The sequence below is a fragment of the Lithobates pipiens genome, unplaced genomic scaffold (assembly GCF_037356315.1).
Source record: "Lithobates pipiens isolate NorthernLeopardFrog02 unplaced genomic scaffold, aLitPip1_a1.2 Scaffold_8, whole genome shotgun sequence".
In the NCBI taxonomy this organism is placed as follows: domain Eukaryota; kingdom Metazoa; phylum Chordata; class Amphibia; order Anura; family Ranidae; genus Lithobates; species Lithobates pipiens.
The window spans coordinates 119,882,635-119,898,734 of NW_027507903.1; the positions used below are offsets into that span (position 1 = coordinate 119,882,635).

Here is a 16,100-nt window from a genome sequence, read left to right on the forward strand (position 1 = left end):
CCATGGGACTGGTGACTGGCTGTTTATTAAATGACAACAGCTACACTTTTTTGTAGATTCTGACTTTTTATAAACAAATGACTGCAACTCCGCTTTAAAGTAATGTGTCCCGCTCAGACAAAGGAGTTGAAGCTAAATAATTCATGAAATAGAAAGCAAAGTAAGCCCACACAATTATTAAAGCCTTTAACTAAATATTTAGAACCCCGCATATACCAAATCATGTCCAAATGCCACAATTAGCCCTGTAGAGTTGACAGAAATCTCACATGGCATAAGTCTGTCTAAAGACCGAACAGCCTTTTAAGGCTTTCTACTTTTAAGCACTTCCACACAATTTCCTCTTAGCACCTCAATATACAGGATCATTTCAGCCAAAATGTTTCATAGGAAAATAGATGGACTACACAAAAATATATTTGCCTTTGTAACCCAGATACTACTTTGATCTAGCCGGTTACTGAAACCAGTTTACATATCTAAGCCCAAAAGTTCTAAGCGTTAGGCAGGCCATACATGATTTGAAACATATGGGCAGGCTGAATATACCAAGCTGATCCATCAATCAACTTAGGTACAACCAGCATTCCAGGTTGTAACAGATTATCGCTAGCAGCTGCCATAGCTGCTAGGAATAAACACGGTCTTCTCCCAGCGGGGATGGCTTCCCCCGCCAGGAGAAGACAATGGCCCAGCAGGAGGAACTCCCGAAAATTCATTTTCTGCAACCTGTGGTTGCAGGGGAAAAAAAATTCACTCCATGTATGGCTAGCCTAAGAAATGTACAATCAAGCGTAAACCATATACTAATACACAGGCCATATGCATACAATATGCCTTCTATAAATATGAATAGCACATCACAGTTCCCCATTTCATTTGAATTCATCCCTTACCCCCTCAAACAAAGTATTATATTATTATAAACCTTTATACCATACCGGTCTCTGGGCAGTGCTGTCCATGCTAAGCTGTGCGAGGTCCCTGCTGAAATCTGCTGTATAGCCACACCATCCAGTCCACTGACTTTTTTTGGTTTAGTGATAGGGCCGGTTGAATTGCCTTGGCCACACTGTCCCATGGAATTATTTCCCCATGCATAAACCTCATTGTCTAGTAAAATACAGGATGTTTTACACATTACTTACATACAGATAAAGAGAAGCAACACATCTTCAAATATTAATAAACATCACTTATGTGGCAAATAACCAGTTCCCCATGCAGATGAAAGGTCATAACTGTACATGTCATATGCATTAACCTTGCTGCATTCGAATATCCCCTTAGAACTAAGCTAATAAAGGAAAGCAAAGCTAGCTGTCCTGAGATTAACAGGAAATTAGTTTGTTATTCAAGTGCACCTTTACATCTGAAAAAGAAAGCAGAATGGTTTATCTTTTGACGTTCACAGGAGGTATAACTATTCATCAACTTGACACAAGAGGATTAGTCTGGCGAAAAAAAAAAAAAGGGAGGTGGATGGATGACTTCTTCACTGTCAGAATACACACACCAATCAAGGGCTACAGCTGGCTGATTGACAAAGGTTTTCCCAATAGTCCCATTTGACAGAAGTCAATTGTTATATTGTCTTCTGTCAAGCAGGAACAGCCATAGATAGATTGAAATTCGGCCAGTCTCTGAATCCCAATTGTTTGTACATGTAATACGTACCATGTGATAGTGCAAGACAATGGCTATCTCCTATTGAAATGTCCACTATTCTGGTGGCAGCCAGCTCTTCAATTAGCTTGGGGCGCAAGGCAGTTGCTTCTGAAGATCCACATCCCAGACAGGCTCCACAACCCCAAGCATAAACCTAAATACGAGATGACAGAAAGCTGGGAATTATTTACACCAGAAGGTTGTATACTAACAAATATAGGAAACATACGAGAAATAAACAAACTAGAATATGTTATATTAACCATACCTGTCCAGTAGATGTCAAAGCCAGAGAGGACTGACTCCCTGCACACACCTTCCGGGTGAACATTCCCTGTAGTGCTTCAACCACCTTTGGTTTATATACCCTGTTAGTGTCTCCGTGGCCCAACTTTCCTGAGGAAGAGGTTCCCATTCAGTACACATCACACATAAAATGCACTGACATTTGTATGGCAAAACATTGTCCCTACCATTATCTCCTCCACCAAAAGACCACACAGTGCGTCCATCTTTAGACAAAGCAATAGTATGTGAGCTCCCACATGACACCTCACCCACATTACTGATATCCTTCACCAGAGTGGGGATGTTTCTGCTATTACTGTCTCCGTGGCCTAAAAATAAAGACAAATGAAAAACACAACATAAGCTCATCCACTTTTCTTTATGATAATTATTTTGAATTTATTACAATTATTTAAATACTGTCACCAGAGCATGTGAAGTGCTACTATGGTGACATCATACTGCTGTAGCAGTGATAATGCACAATTATTGGCTGCTCTGATCTCACTGTATGTCATTGCCACCCGCCATTTCCCTGATCCCCGCTGCACCAGTCTCAGCATCCCCTGATTGCTGCCATACTAGTCACCAGTATCTCCAGACCATTGTAAGTCAGCAACAGTGTTTCTGATCACTGCCACACCAGTGCAGTGTTGCCTCTGCCTGCCACCTATACTAACCCTTGCCTGATTATTGACCACGTTTCTGCCTGCTCCCTGGACCTATTCTTTACCTGTTTGCTGACCATGTGTCTGCCTGTGTCTGAACTGACCCAACCCATTTGCACATGGTGAGGACTACGTTCTTGCAAAACCCCAGTCCCAGCCATCTCCTGCTGACAACTTCACTCCTGGAACCAAAGGAACTCTTTGTTCTTCCTTTCTTCAGAGTCTTCCCGGCCAGTGAACGCGGTGGCATTCATAGGGGCAGCCACGTACCAGTAGGCTAGGCTTACTTGACTAGGAACTGGCACCGCTATAGGCGACGATACACTAAGCTATATTTCCTGATCATGCATACAAAGATCACCATTACAGTACATTTTTTGTTTTCTCTGATACAATGTCTGGTAGATAATCAGTCCAGACACTAAAAAAAGTATCACACGTGTGGTAACTCCATACTCGGGAGGAGTAGTAGAACGTGTTTTGGTTTGCAGTTCTAATGTAATTCTTCTAGTATGCCCATGCTGTGTGTGAGAAATATCTAATTAAATTGAAAAACTTTGTGTAAAAAAAAATAAAAAATTTGTTTTGCTTTCACATTTTCTAAAAACGTATGGCCAAAAGAATGAAGTCTTCAAAAGACTCACAATGCCTCTTCAAAAATACCTTGGTGTTTGCTTTCCAAAATGTGGTAATTTTGTGGGTGTATCCACTGTCTTGGTGCTTCCAGAAATGTGACTGTTAGTCAGGGACTTAGTTGTGTAATTGATGCCCCTGGATAGCTTGAAGGTGCTCCTTAGGTTTTGTGCCCATCTCTGTGGCTGGGCTGTGAAATGGTATCATGAAGGTTGCATTTCCATATGCGGAAGGAGTAGCAGAATTTGTTTTGGGGTGTAGGTCTAAGTATGCCTATGATGTGTGTTAGAAATATCTTAATAATTGACAACTTTGTGGTTAAAAAAATAAATAAATAAAAAAGGATGACCTTTTCCAAAGGACTACTATACCTTTCAGAAAACGTGTTTGCTTTTCAAAATGGAGTTTTTTTTTTGTGTTTTCACTGTCCAGGTGCTCCAGGGCCTCCAAAAATGTGATAGGTAAATTATGCTCCTTGAAAGCACAAAGGTGTTCCTTGGATTTTTGGCCCTTCTATGCATCTAGGTTGTGCAAAAGTCTTACACATGTTGTATCCCCATACTGGAGAGAAGTAGCAGAATGTGTTTTGGGGTGTAATTATAAGTATGCCTATTCACAGTTTGAGAAGTAACTTGTTTACTTTGTGAAAAAAAATAATCTTTTTTTTTATTTCTTAATTTTCCAAAACATTGTGATGAAAAAATAAAAATAAAATAAAAAAAACTCACCATGCCTCTTACTAAATACCTTGGCCTGTCTACTTTCCAAAAGGGGTCATGGGGGGGGGGGGGGATTTGGTGTTTTAGGGCCTCAAGAAATGAGACAGGCAGTCAGTAAATCAGGGCTGACCAATTGTTTATCATCTCGATAACTTTCACAAAGACTAATAAAAAGTACACCGATTTGGGTTATTTTTACCAAAGAAATGTAGTAGAATACATTTTGGCCTAAATCTATGAAGAAAAGTTAGTTACTGCATTTGCAAAATTGTGTAACAGAAACTAAGAAAAGTACCAGTTACTTACCGGTAACTGTCTTTCTGGGAAATCTTCCAGGACGGCACACCTGAGAGATGAGAGGCTCCTCCCTACAGGAAACACAATCAATCGACAGCTGTTTTAAGTCCCCACCCTTCCCCTTGATCCTCAGTTTGTAGAGAAGTAACTCCTGAACCAGGTTCACAAGGGAAATCATTCCTCATAGGTACTCACCTTCTAGTGTTCTAGAATTTTCCCTCCTCCAACGGGCGGGAAGTAGGCCTGCCGTCCTGGAAGATTTCCCAGAAAGACAGTTACCGGTAAGTAACTGGTACTTTTCTCAAGTCATCTTCCAGGACGGCACACCTGAGAGGATAAACAAGTACCTCAGGCCTACCTTAGGGTGGGGCCACTGCAAAACCCTCTTGGCGAACCTTGGCTCTGCAGTGAGCTTTACCTCCATTCCATACGCTCATATGCTTGATGAAGGCATCTTAGCTGGATCATGCGGCTGATCTGCAGGTCTGCTCCACAGATGTTCCTGCCTTTTCCGCTTCAGATGCAGTATCTAGGTGAAATGGGCTCTTAAAAATGGAATCAGAAAACATGTTAAACTTGTAGGTTAGCAATGTTGCCTATCTCACACATCTAACAACCATGGCCTATTATGCCTGTAGGTGCTACTTAGAACCACTAAAAAGATAAATAAGAGACCTGTGTAAGACAAGGACACTACATTAATCAATAAGAGGGCCTGTCTTAACACTATCCTGTTGAGGGAAATAAAACTGCTTCCTTTTTATCTTTATGTCAGCAAAAGACTAAAGGGAAGCCTACTTAAGGGAAATAGATTAACAGAAGCTTGAACCCTGGGTTTAAGGCACGCCCAATCTATGTCCTTACTTACGCCTGAGAGCCTTCTTCAGGAGATTAAAGTCCCTAGCAGGAGTAGACTACCCATATTGCTATGTCTAGTTTTGCTAAAAGGGCAAAATGAAGGCCATGCACCGAGCCGAAACCTATTCGATCGGGTATACATCTTTATACTTCATCCTTAGGCCCTAATACTCCTCTGAATAGAACTCTCCAAGTTCTTACTAAACAGGGCGAATCATTATCCCCTTCCTCCAGTGTCCCATAACCCTACAGGGCTTCAACCCTAGGAAATGGTTCTGGCATCCCTGAATGCAAGTGGTCAAGGTTTTCTGACATGTGGCAGCTGCAGCCCGAACTCCTGGCCCCTCCATGGAAAAGAAGGCTGAAATACAAAAAGGTGATACATGCATTATTAATATCACAAATAAAATGATCATAGATTGTGGGCACGGCACAATAGATTTAGACAGAAAGGACACAAGCATAGACAACAATGTTGTGTGCCTGAGTGTGACTAGCTAAACCAATATATCAAATATGGGAAGAGACCCAAATCTGAACCTCAACGTAGACAAACAGTCCTCATAGTCTGGTTTTCTGATGTGCTGCCAAGACGTAAAAACATTAAGACTCAAGCAAACCCTAAATGCTGCGTATTTCTTTAGTGCAGCTAGCTAGGTCATAACTGATATATAAATACAGAAAGGACAGGAACCCCCTTTACTGTTGTGCTTTACCTATGTACAGCAAAACAAGGCTATAAAGACAGAAAGACCCAAACTTCTATGTTGTGTATTTCTGACAAACCACCACAGTTATAAGATTAATATGAACACCAACTCCCGTGTTGTGCATTTCTGCTATGCCACAGGGAAAAATATGGAACACAAGACAATCCTTTCTGTCATGCACTTCTGTAGTGTAGTTCAGATAGAACCAACACTGAGAAAGGACACAAGCAACCTGCAGCATTGTGTTTTTCTGAAACAGAAAGCACCAACAAGCTTCAATCTTGAGTATTTCTGCTGTGCAACAACATAAAAGCAGACACTGAGGAAAAAGACAGACAGCCTTTACAGCTGCAATCTTTCTGGTCTGCTGCAAAATAAAACAATAACGTCATGATGAGTATTCCTGCTGTGTAGCAAAACCTCAATCAGAAGGGACAGATAAGTTTAGGGTTCCCACACCCGTGCGACCAAAACTGCGACTTGGGACTGCAAGGCGCATGAGAAGTCATATACTATGGCTTCCAATGGGTACCATTTGTGTCTGTGCGACACCAGCAGTCCCTGATTCCTGGATCCACAGACCTCAAGATTACACAGGTCGCAGGGAAAAAAAAAAAAAAACAAATAGCAATTTTCAGGTCGAACAAGTAAGGGGTCCCCAATGCTGTGACTCCCTGGAGGATTGCAGCCAACAAACCCCTGCTGTGTATCCCTAAGATGCAGAAAGGTAGATCCATGAGAAACACTGCTTAGCCTGATATACAAACGATAAGGCAGTAAATATAGGACATACAGGACACAAACATTCAATCTTTGTGTATGTCTGATGTGTAGTAATATACCAATACTGAGCAGAGAGGCCACCATCCTCAATGTGTCTCTCAGCTGAGCAGCAAAAACAAAATCAGAAAAAGACAAGCAACCTTCACTGCTGTGTCCTTTCTGATATGCAGCCAATAAGGCAGTATATGCAAGACATAAAAGGACAGACAACCTTCAATCTTGTATATGTCTGATGTGCAACAATATAACAATTCTGAATAGAGATAGCACATCCATATTGAAGCGATTTGGCCTTGCGACTCAGCATGTCAAATCGCATGGCTAAAATCAGCACAACACCACTTTGTGGTGCTACATGGATTACCAAAGGCAGTATATGTACTACACCTGGCAGGGGTTCAATTTGTATTTCTACTATGTAGCCCAACAAATTCGAACCATCAATTTTCACTGCTGCCTTTCTGATAAGGCAGTAATACAGGACACAAAACCTCACAGACCTTAATGCTGTATAAATCTGATGTGCAACAATAAAACACTATGAATAGAGATAGCACATCCATATTGAAATGATTTGTCATGCGACTCAACATGTCAAATCGCATGTTTAAACTCGGCAGCCATTGCTGTTAATAGCACTGTCTGAATCAGCACAGCGCCACGCAAATCAGGACCATCAGACTTCACTGCTGCCTTTCTGATAAGTAACCAACAAGGCAGTAAAACAGGACACAAAGCCCCACAGACAGACCTCAATCTTGTGTATGTCTGATGTGCAGCAATATAACCATTATGAGCAGAGATGTCACCAGACTCAATGATGTGCATTTCTGCTGTGCAACACAAAACCAGAAAGTACAGACCACCTTCACTGTTGTATTTTTCTGATCTGTAGCCAAACAAAGCAGTACCTTTAGTATATAAAGGACAGAAAACAAGCTTCAGTGCAGTGCATTTCTGATGTACAGCAATATAGTCCTTATTAAGCAGAGATGTCACAAATCTCAATGTGTATTTCTGCTGTGCCACAAAAACATCCCAGCAAGCACAAACCTTCACTACTGAGGTCTACTGGTGTGCAGCCAATGAGGAGTCATGGTCTATCCCTTTATGAAATAACCAACAGGCAATTTATTTCATAGGCATAGCCTGGGCTGTAGATACTAAACCTTCACCACCAGAGAAGGAACAGATCCTAAAATGGTTGGACACCCTACTATTAGTAGTAGTTGTTGTCCTACCTTACCTCCATAGACTGAGCAAACGCTAGCCAGCACATATCCAGGTGGTGCTGATTAGCAACTAAAGTCTCAATGAGCCCAGCCCTAGAGACCAATTTAAGACCTCTCTAGAAGAGGTGGTTACCAGTTTAGCCTGGGAGGTAAATAGCTATTTGCAGGCTTCAAGCAATCAATTATGTAGCTCTTGCATAGGTTTGCACAGAAAATCCTCAATTAAAAGGATGTAGGGAGCGATCTATGGTGAATCGCCTTTAGATCTGCCACTGAGTGGATTGTAGCCCAAACCAATAAAAAAAAGTTTCTTCTTACCTCCTACACTATAATATAAACACAGTGTAAAGGTGGAGTGGGAGGTTGGAGCTTATGAAAGTTAACTATAGCAGGCAACCTCCAAAAGGAGGATCTGTGACAAGGGAACCCCTACTGTGCCACACAGTAGCTTGGTCTCTGCCCATCCTTGAATGTTAGGTCAGCTTTTAAACATTGTGAAGCAACTTCAGATTCCTAGCAGCTGGGCTAATAGGGCCGGTAACCTAGTGCACATGCTGACCAGGGGAGCTTCTGAATCCACCAACCACTGCCCAATTAATAACCTGTTCAGTGGTATACCTGGCCTGTAAGTAACTTTGTATCTACCAGGTCCCCTCTGTACGCTATATTCATCCCTACTAAATGTACCACAACTGGGCATGTAGGGAGAGGCTGGCAACCTACTGCTGCGATAACCACAGTGTCTCTGCTGTAAGAGGGAGCTGTGGCTGGTGGTTTTAGCAGTGGCGTCTGCGCTATTTGTATCCCGACCCCAAGTTCTGCACTGCACCAGTCAGTATATACACGGGGAAGGGGGAGCAATGGCCTACCTACCTCTTTCTCATCTGAGGTGGTTTAGGCACACTCGTTCCTCTGCACCACCTGTCCACCATACAGCTTCTCTGATGTAAGAGGGGCTGCAGCTGGTGTTTTTAGCAGAAGCTTAAGGGCTATTTGAATCCAGACCCCAGGTGAGATCTCAAATGCCCAGAAACCCTCTGGCTGGAATTGGGGATTTTGCAGCTAATTTCCCACGGCAAAAGGAAAGTAAAGTACTCACCGTTGTTGTCTTCCTCTTTTTGCCACAGCCAGCGGGCTTGCTTTTCCATCCTTATGGTCCACACGCAAGGAGGATAGCCGCCAAAGTGCTCCCCCCCCCCCCAACTGCTGTCCCCATAGGGAGGTGCTAGGTTAGGCTGTGTCCTGCACTGTACCAGTCAGTCAGTCTATATACATGGGGGGGGGCAATGCCTTCCATTCCTCATTCCCATCTTCATATCTGAGGTGGTTAAGGCAGACATACACCGTAGTAAACTGGTGCCTCCTCGCTCTAGAGAAAGGAGGATGTGGGCGCCTGCTCCTACTGACTCTCAGCCTTCCCTCCTGGGTAAGAACGCCGCTGCCATTTTCCCGAAGTTTGAAAATGACGCGGGTGCTTGTTGCCACGCCCTCTCCGGCAGCCCACGCGAGCTACCGGGGACCCAGGAGTCGGGGACAAGATCCCCCTGGAAAGAACCGATGGCCAGCACCCCCGTCTGAACAGCCACCTGTACAGGTAAGGAGGGGGAGACAGGATAATGGCCCCTGAAGTTCTGGGTACACCACTGTACCCAGGGTCCTTCAGCTCTCAGGGGGGCTCTTCCAATTTCTGCTGCCCGCCCTGAGGAAAAGATAGGGGAACCCCCCAGGAAGGACAAGAATATCCTACCAGACCCAGAGGCTTCCCAGGCTTGTGGTCCGGCTCCCAGGGGGAGACCACCAGCCCCAGGCTTCGGGTCATTTGGAAAAAAACAAACAGTTTCGCTGTGTAGGGAGAAACACAATCAAAAACTGAGGATCAAGGGGAAGGGTGGGGACTTAAAACAGCTGTCGATTGATTGTGTTTCCTGTAGGGAGGAGCCTCTCATCTCTCAGGTGTGCCGTCCTGGAAGATGACTTGAGAAAAAGATGTTTTTTTCAAACGTTTCTGTATTCTTTTCTTAATATAGCAAAAAATAAAAAAAAACCCAGTGGTGATTAAATACCACCAAAAGAAAGTTCTATCTGTCTCAAAATAAATAAAAATAAACATATTTGGGTACAGTGTTGAATGCCTGAGTAATTATCATTCAAATGGTGACCGCGCTAAAAACTGAATAATGGCCTGAACAGGAAGGGCGTGAATCTCTCCACTCCTCACACAACAAATTTACTGAATGACACATCGGTATGGATGTCACATTACTTCCTCAAACGCAATCTTTCTAAAACCGAGCTTCCCCCGATCCCCTCCCCATGACTTTACCATTAAGAGCAACAGAAAAACCCTTGGTCCCTCCACACATGCCAGGGTGTAATCCTAGACTCCGACTTCTCCTTCAGCCCACACATCCAATCACTGGCTACAGCTTGCCGCCTTAACCTCTGCAACATTTCCAAAATTCGCCGCTTCCTGACTGACACCACAAAACAACTTATTGACTTCTTGGTTATTCCCCACCTCGACTACTGCAACTCTCTCCTCACTGGCCTACCTTCAGTCTATTATGAATGCTGCTGCTAGACTCATACACCTCACTAACTGATCCGTGACTGCTGCTCCTCCCTGCCAATCCCTTCACTGGCTTCCCTTACCCCACCGTACAAAATTCAAAATACTAACCACAACATACAAGGCCATCCACAACATCACCCCAGCTACATCACCAACCTCATCTACAGATATCACCCAAATCGTCCTCTCTGCTCTTCCCAAAACCTCCTGCTCTCTAGCTCCCTTGTTACTTCCTCCCATGCTCGCCTCCAGGACTTCTCTAAAGGCTCTCCCATCCACTGGATCCCCAGTATGTCCGGTCAGCCCCTAACCTGTCCACCTTTAGGAGAACCCTGAACACTCATTTATTCAGGGAAGCCTATCCCAACACCCACATAAGAACTGTACCTGAGCCACCCCCATCAGACCATCCCCCGCAGCCATTACCTTTTGTACAACCTCCCCCCTCCCTTTAGAAAGTAAGCTCCATGAGCAGGGCCCTCCTGTCCCTTTAGTATTGAACTATATTGTAATTTTGCTGTCCTCCCCTCTACATTGTAAAGTGATGTGCATACTGTTGGTGCTATATAAATCCTGTACAATAATACTTTAGGAATATATACATCTAAAATTCACTGAATTCAATTACTTTTAGCAAAATTACCTAATCGCCCAAAATCTCCTTCTCCCCATGTGTAGAGCTCTCCATCTTCTGTGACAGCGGCACTGTGTCTGTAACCAGCTGAAACACACACCACAACCTGAGATGACAGAAAACATGCAATATGTCATCAGAGTTTCAAGGTAAAGAAGAAATCAAAAAAGATACAGTGTAAGAAATAAACAAAATCTCCCAGTCACTCCAGAGGTCAGATCTTTACCTTTCCTTGCAGTGTCCCCTGAATTAGCTTTGGATATTTTTGGGTGGAACTATTTCCATGGCCCAATTTGCCATAGTCACCATCTCCCCAGCTGAAAACCTCTCCTTCTGTGGTAAAAGCCAGGGTGTGCCCATCGGATCCTTTTGAAGAGGAAACTTTTTTGATGGAGCGGTGAGGCTCAAAGGTTAGTTTCTTCAGAGTAGACTGGTTGTTTGAGTCTCCAAGACCCAACCTTCCATAGCTGCCTTTCCCACATGCTCTTACGGAGCCGTCCGTAGATATAACAAAAGTGCAGTACTGTCCAGCTTCGATCTATATGGAAAAAAAAAAACACATGGAAGTACTACATTACGCTTAAACCGGGTTCAGAGGTACGTATAAAAAAACATACAAAAAAACAAAAACAAACAATGAATTTCTGTGTGCAGCAGCCCCCCTTCTGCCCCAGCTCAATCCAGTGATGTTGCACGAGAGACTTGGCTGTCCGGGACTCTCCCTCCTTATTGGCTGAGAGAGCAGCGAAGCACCATTGGCTCACTGTCAAAGCCAACCACAGCTCCATGTCTAAATGGACACTCAGCTTGGGTGCCCCCAAAGCAAGCCGCTTGATGTGAGGGCACTCAACGGGAGGGAGGGACCAGGGGCACAGAAGAGGGACCCAAGAGGATGAGGATCTGGGCTGCTCTGTGCAAAACCACTACACGGAAGATGTAAGTATAACATGTTTTTTTTTTTTTTATTAAGAACAAAAAAAACTTTAGTATCATTTTAAAACAAGCTCAGCGGCAAATACAGGGAAAATATTCTTTGAACTTTTCGGCTATCCTGACTCAATAAGGCCAAAATGTTGGCATTAAAATGTATATATAGTCAACACTATTGGATGCAATAACAATTTTGGGTTCACCATCACTTTCTGTTTTGGTGACAATTGTTACCAGTACAAAAAAAGAGTGATGAATCTCCCAAGCAGGAAACTTCTGAACTCTAAAACAAAAAAAACAAAAAAAAAAAAAGAAGAAGAAGTTCTGCCTTTGTATACACTTTCACAGACTACTAGCTCCTACTTTCACTATCGGGCCCCTTTCACATGAGCATTCCAGCCACATCCATTTGTGAGTTTTTCAGGCAGATCTGATCAGAAGGTCCATGGAGCCCCATGGACATGTGGGTGTAAACGGACTGGTGTCTGTTTGGACCCGCCTAACTTTGGTTCAACCTGGTGTGGTAAAAAAAACCCCCCAAAAAATTAGGACTGAGATGTTTTCCATTTTGGCGAACTGGATCAGAGGTTTGATGTAAATGGACAAGAGAGTCCGCTTACACCCCACCATCCAGGGAGCTCAGCTGGATCTGCCTTGCAAGCACGGGTGTGACATCCATCCTGCTCAGCTCCAATCAGTAGGAGATCTGCTCACCGATCCCCTGCTGACTGGGGCAGACTCAATTCCGTGTGGAAGAGCCCTTAAGCCTAAGTCACACGGGCGTGTTGATCCATACACCTGTACAAAGGGCCATCTTTGGTAAGCTGCAACACAATAAAATGTTTGCTTTTAAAGTTTAATACTACTTTAAGTCTATATGGATTGGACACGAGACAAAAGATGAGGGCTTAGTGAACAAGGTGCAGATAAATGAAAATTCACTTTGCAAAAAACAAAAAAGAAAGAAATATTTAATAAAAAAAAAACAGTATGAACCCAGAAACAAGTACATAAAAACGTGTAAACACAATGGGGAGGGGGCATCACTCACTGTCTGTGCATCTGAAAAGCAAGGGGCCAGCTTTGGTTGCAGGATTTTTTCTTGGGTCCCCTCCACTAATTGGTGGCTGCTGTTACTCCCCCATACGTATACCTCACATGTCTCTGATACAACTGGACTCTCTCCAGTCTGGATACTGTCTGGACTGGCACAGGTTCTTGAATAATCAGAAGCCATCTGGCATACCTGCAAAAGAAAAATACAATGCATGACAAAAAAAAAAACCCATTTAAAAGAGATTATGGCTTTAAAATGTGTGTGCATTCTGCTCTATAAACTAGGGGTTTATCCTCCGTGCCCCACATCCACTGACTCCTGTATTTGCTGGTATTAAAAAAATAAAATAAAAAAAATCTGGGGAGTAATACCACTTCCTCTCAGCCACATTGGGACCCATGACATTTCTTTAGCTGGTTGCCTTCCTATAATAACTTACTACTTATTCTATTTTTACTCTTTATTATTTACTCTTTATATATGTCGTTTCTGGTGTGCACCTTGTATTCTCTGTAATCTGGTTTAATATTTCCTGTTAGTACCTCACTACTTACTTACAAAACCAAATAAAAAAAATGAAATGTAAAAAAAAAAATTCTGCAGGCCTATGCCTAATCCCCAGTATGCATAGTAAGCATATGAAGAGCATATCTGACAGATGGACATCACTATATCATGCTAACACTAGATAGTGTTACCAGAAGCAAAATTCTCACATTTCTTAAGAATGACCTCCATTAAACACTATTTGGAAACAATTTGTCACCAGGCAGGATTTTTATTGCAAAAGTGACATATTATATCTATTATTGGGATTTTATGTGATAGACCAAAACAAAGCGGCACATAATTGTGAAGTGTAAGGAAAACGATAAACAGTTTTCAACATTTCTTACAAATAAATATCTGAAAAGTATGGCTTGCATTTGTATTCAGCCCCCCTGAGTCAATACTTTGTAGAACCTCCTTTCACTGAAATACAGCGTGGTCTTTTTTGGATATGTCTTTACCAGTTTTGCACATCTAGAAAGAAATTTTTGCCCATTTTTCTTTTGCAAAATAGCTCAAGCTCTGTCATATTGGTTGGAGAGCGTCTGAACAGCAATTTTCAAGTCTTTCCACAGATTCTCAATTAGATTTAGGTCTTGACTTTGACTGGGCCATTCTAACACATGAATATGCTTTGCTCTAAAGTCTAAACCATTCCATTGTAGCTCTTGCTGTATGTTCAGGGTCGTTGTCCTGCTGGAAGGTGAAACTCCGCCCAGTCTCAAGGCTTTTGCAGAGTCTAACAGGTTTTCCTCTAAGATTGCCCTGTATTTGGCTCGCTCCATCCATCTTCCCATCAACTCTGACCAGCTTCCCTGTACCTGCTGAGGAAAAGCATCCCCACAACATGATCCTGCCACCACAATGTTTCGATGGTATGTTCAGGGTGATGTGCAATGTTTTTCGGCACACATAGCGTTTTTGCTCTTAGGCCAAAAAGTTCAATTTTGGTCTCATTTGACCAGAGCACCTTCTTCCACATGTTTGCTGTGTTCCCCACATGGCTTCTCGTAAACTGTAAATGGGATTTCTGATGGCTCTCTTCTTGCCACTCTTCCATAAAGGCCAGACAGTGGAGTGTGTAACTAATAGTTGTTCTGTGGACAGATTCTCCCCACCTAAGCTATGGATCTCTGCAGCTCCTCTAGAGTTACCATGGGCAAATTGTAGGTTTGCAGTTGTGCCATACTCTTTCCATTTTCAGACGATGACTTGAACAGTGCTCTGTGAGATGTTCAAAACTTGGGATATTTTTTTTTATGACCTAACCCTGCTTTAAAACTTCTCCACAACTTTATCTCTGACCTGTCTGGTGCGTTCCTTGGCTTTCTTGATGCCATTTTTCACTAAGGGTCGGTAACAAACCTCAGAGGGCTTCACAGAACAGCTGTACTTATACTGAGATTAAATTACACACAGATGGACTCCATTTAATAATTAGGTGACTTCTGAAGGCAATTTGGTTCCACTAGATCTTACTTAGGGGTATCAGAGTAAAGGGGGCGGAATAAAAATGCATGCCACACTTTTCAGATATTTGTAAAAAATGTTGAAAACCATTTCATTTCAAAATTATGTGCCACTTTGTGTTGGTCTATCATATAAAATCCCAATAAAATACATTTACGTTTTTGGTTGTAACGTGACAAAATTTGGAAAATGTTATGGGGTGTGAATACTTTTTCAAGGCACTGTATCTCTCTGTTAGCAACAAAAGCTACTTCAAAAAGCTTTGACAGCTCCTGTGTATGTAGCATGACAGATTACACTTTGAAGACCGAAAGACTTTCATGCTTTTATGTATGGCACCTAGAAGAAAGTGATAGAAGGTTTGAATCTAAAAAAATAGTCTTAATAATTAGTTATATACTATAAATGCATCTGCAAAGCTACTTTGGCCTAATAAAGATAATTAAAAGGATATTTCCATTGTAAAACAAGGACACACTTACTCTTTCCCTCCATCTATTGTGTATCACCACTGCGCTAAACAAAACACTATAAACTAAGCCGCCACTTTAAAAAAACAAAATGTGTACAATATTCCTTATCTAAACAATAGAAAAAGCAGCGCTGAATATAAATCCACACCAGTGAATTCAAAAATATTAAAGATGATAGACCAAGTCCAGTGAACATGAATTACTAAATGTTACTACACTGTGCAAGCCCTGCCCCGAGCATACAGAAAATTAATTAATAGTTTGTATCGAAATTAATGAACACAAATTATTATATAGTGCATATCACCAGATAAATAGTGATAACAAATATATACGATCTGTTGAAAAAAATATCCTAAATATTATTCAACACTAAAAAATAAACAAACAAGTAACGAGAATCAAATGAATTGTTTCAAGTTCTATCAAACAATGTCCACTTCCTAAAAACATTGTTACCAACACCACTGTGAAAAGCTCCTGAGAATATAATGTATCCCAGTAAAATCATAGTCCATACGTTGAATCTTCAGATCATAATCCAAATAATGGAATAGTG

At 42.2% G+C, this 16,100-nt stretch overlaps 1 protein-coding gene across 9 annotated transcripts in view; it reads right to left on the reverse strand.

The window, feature by feature from the left end:
- HERC1 (HECT and RLD domain containing E3 ubiquitin protein ligase family member 1) overlaps positions 1-16,100 on the reverse strand; it is a 230,383-nt gene that overhangs the window by 133,906 nt on the left and 80,377 nt on the right. For all 9 annotated transcript variants that reach the window (XM_077471309.1, XM_077471313.1, XM_077471314.1 and 6 more), the window contains exons 5-11: positions 13,044-13,238; positions 11,289-11,600; positions 11,072-11,168; positions 2,142-2,285; positions 1,937-2,064; positions 1,678-1,822; positions 942-1,113 (exon numbers count right to left, since the gene is read on the reverse strand). In XM_077471309.1, the coding sequence (XP_077327435.1) occupies positions 942-1,113; positions 1,678-1,822; positions 1,937-2,064; positions 2,142-2,285; positions 11,072-11,168; positions 11,289-11,600; positions 13,044-13,238 (1,193 nt within the window). The remainder of the gene's footprint in view (positions 1-941; positions 1,114-1,677; positions 1,823-1,936; positions 2,065-2,141; positions 2,286-11,071; positions 11,169-11,288; positions 11,601-13,043; positions 13,239-16,100) is intronic.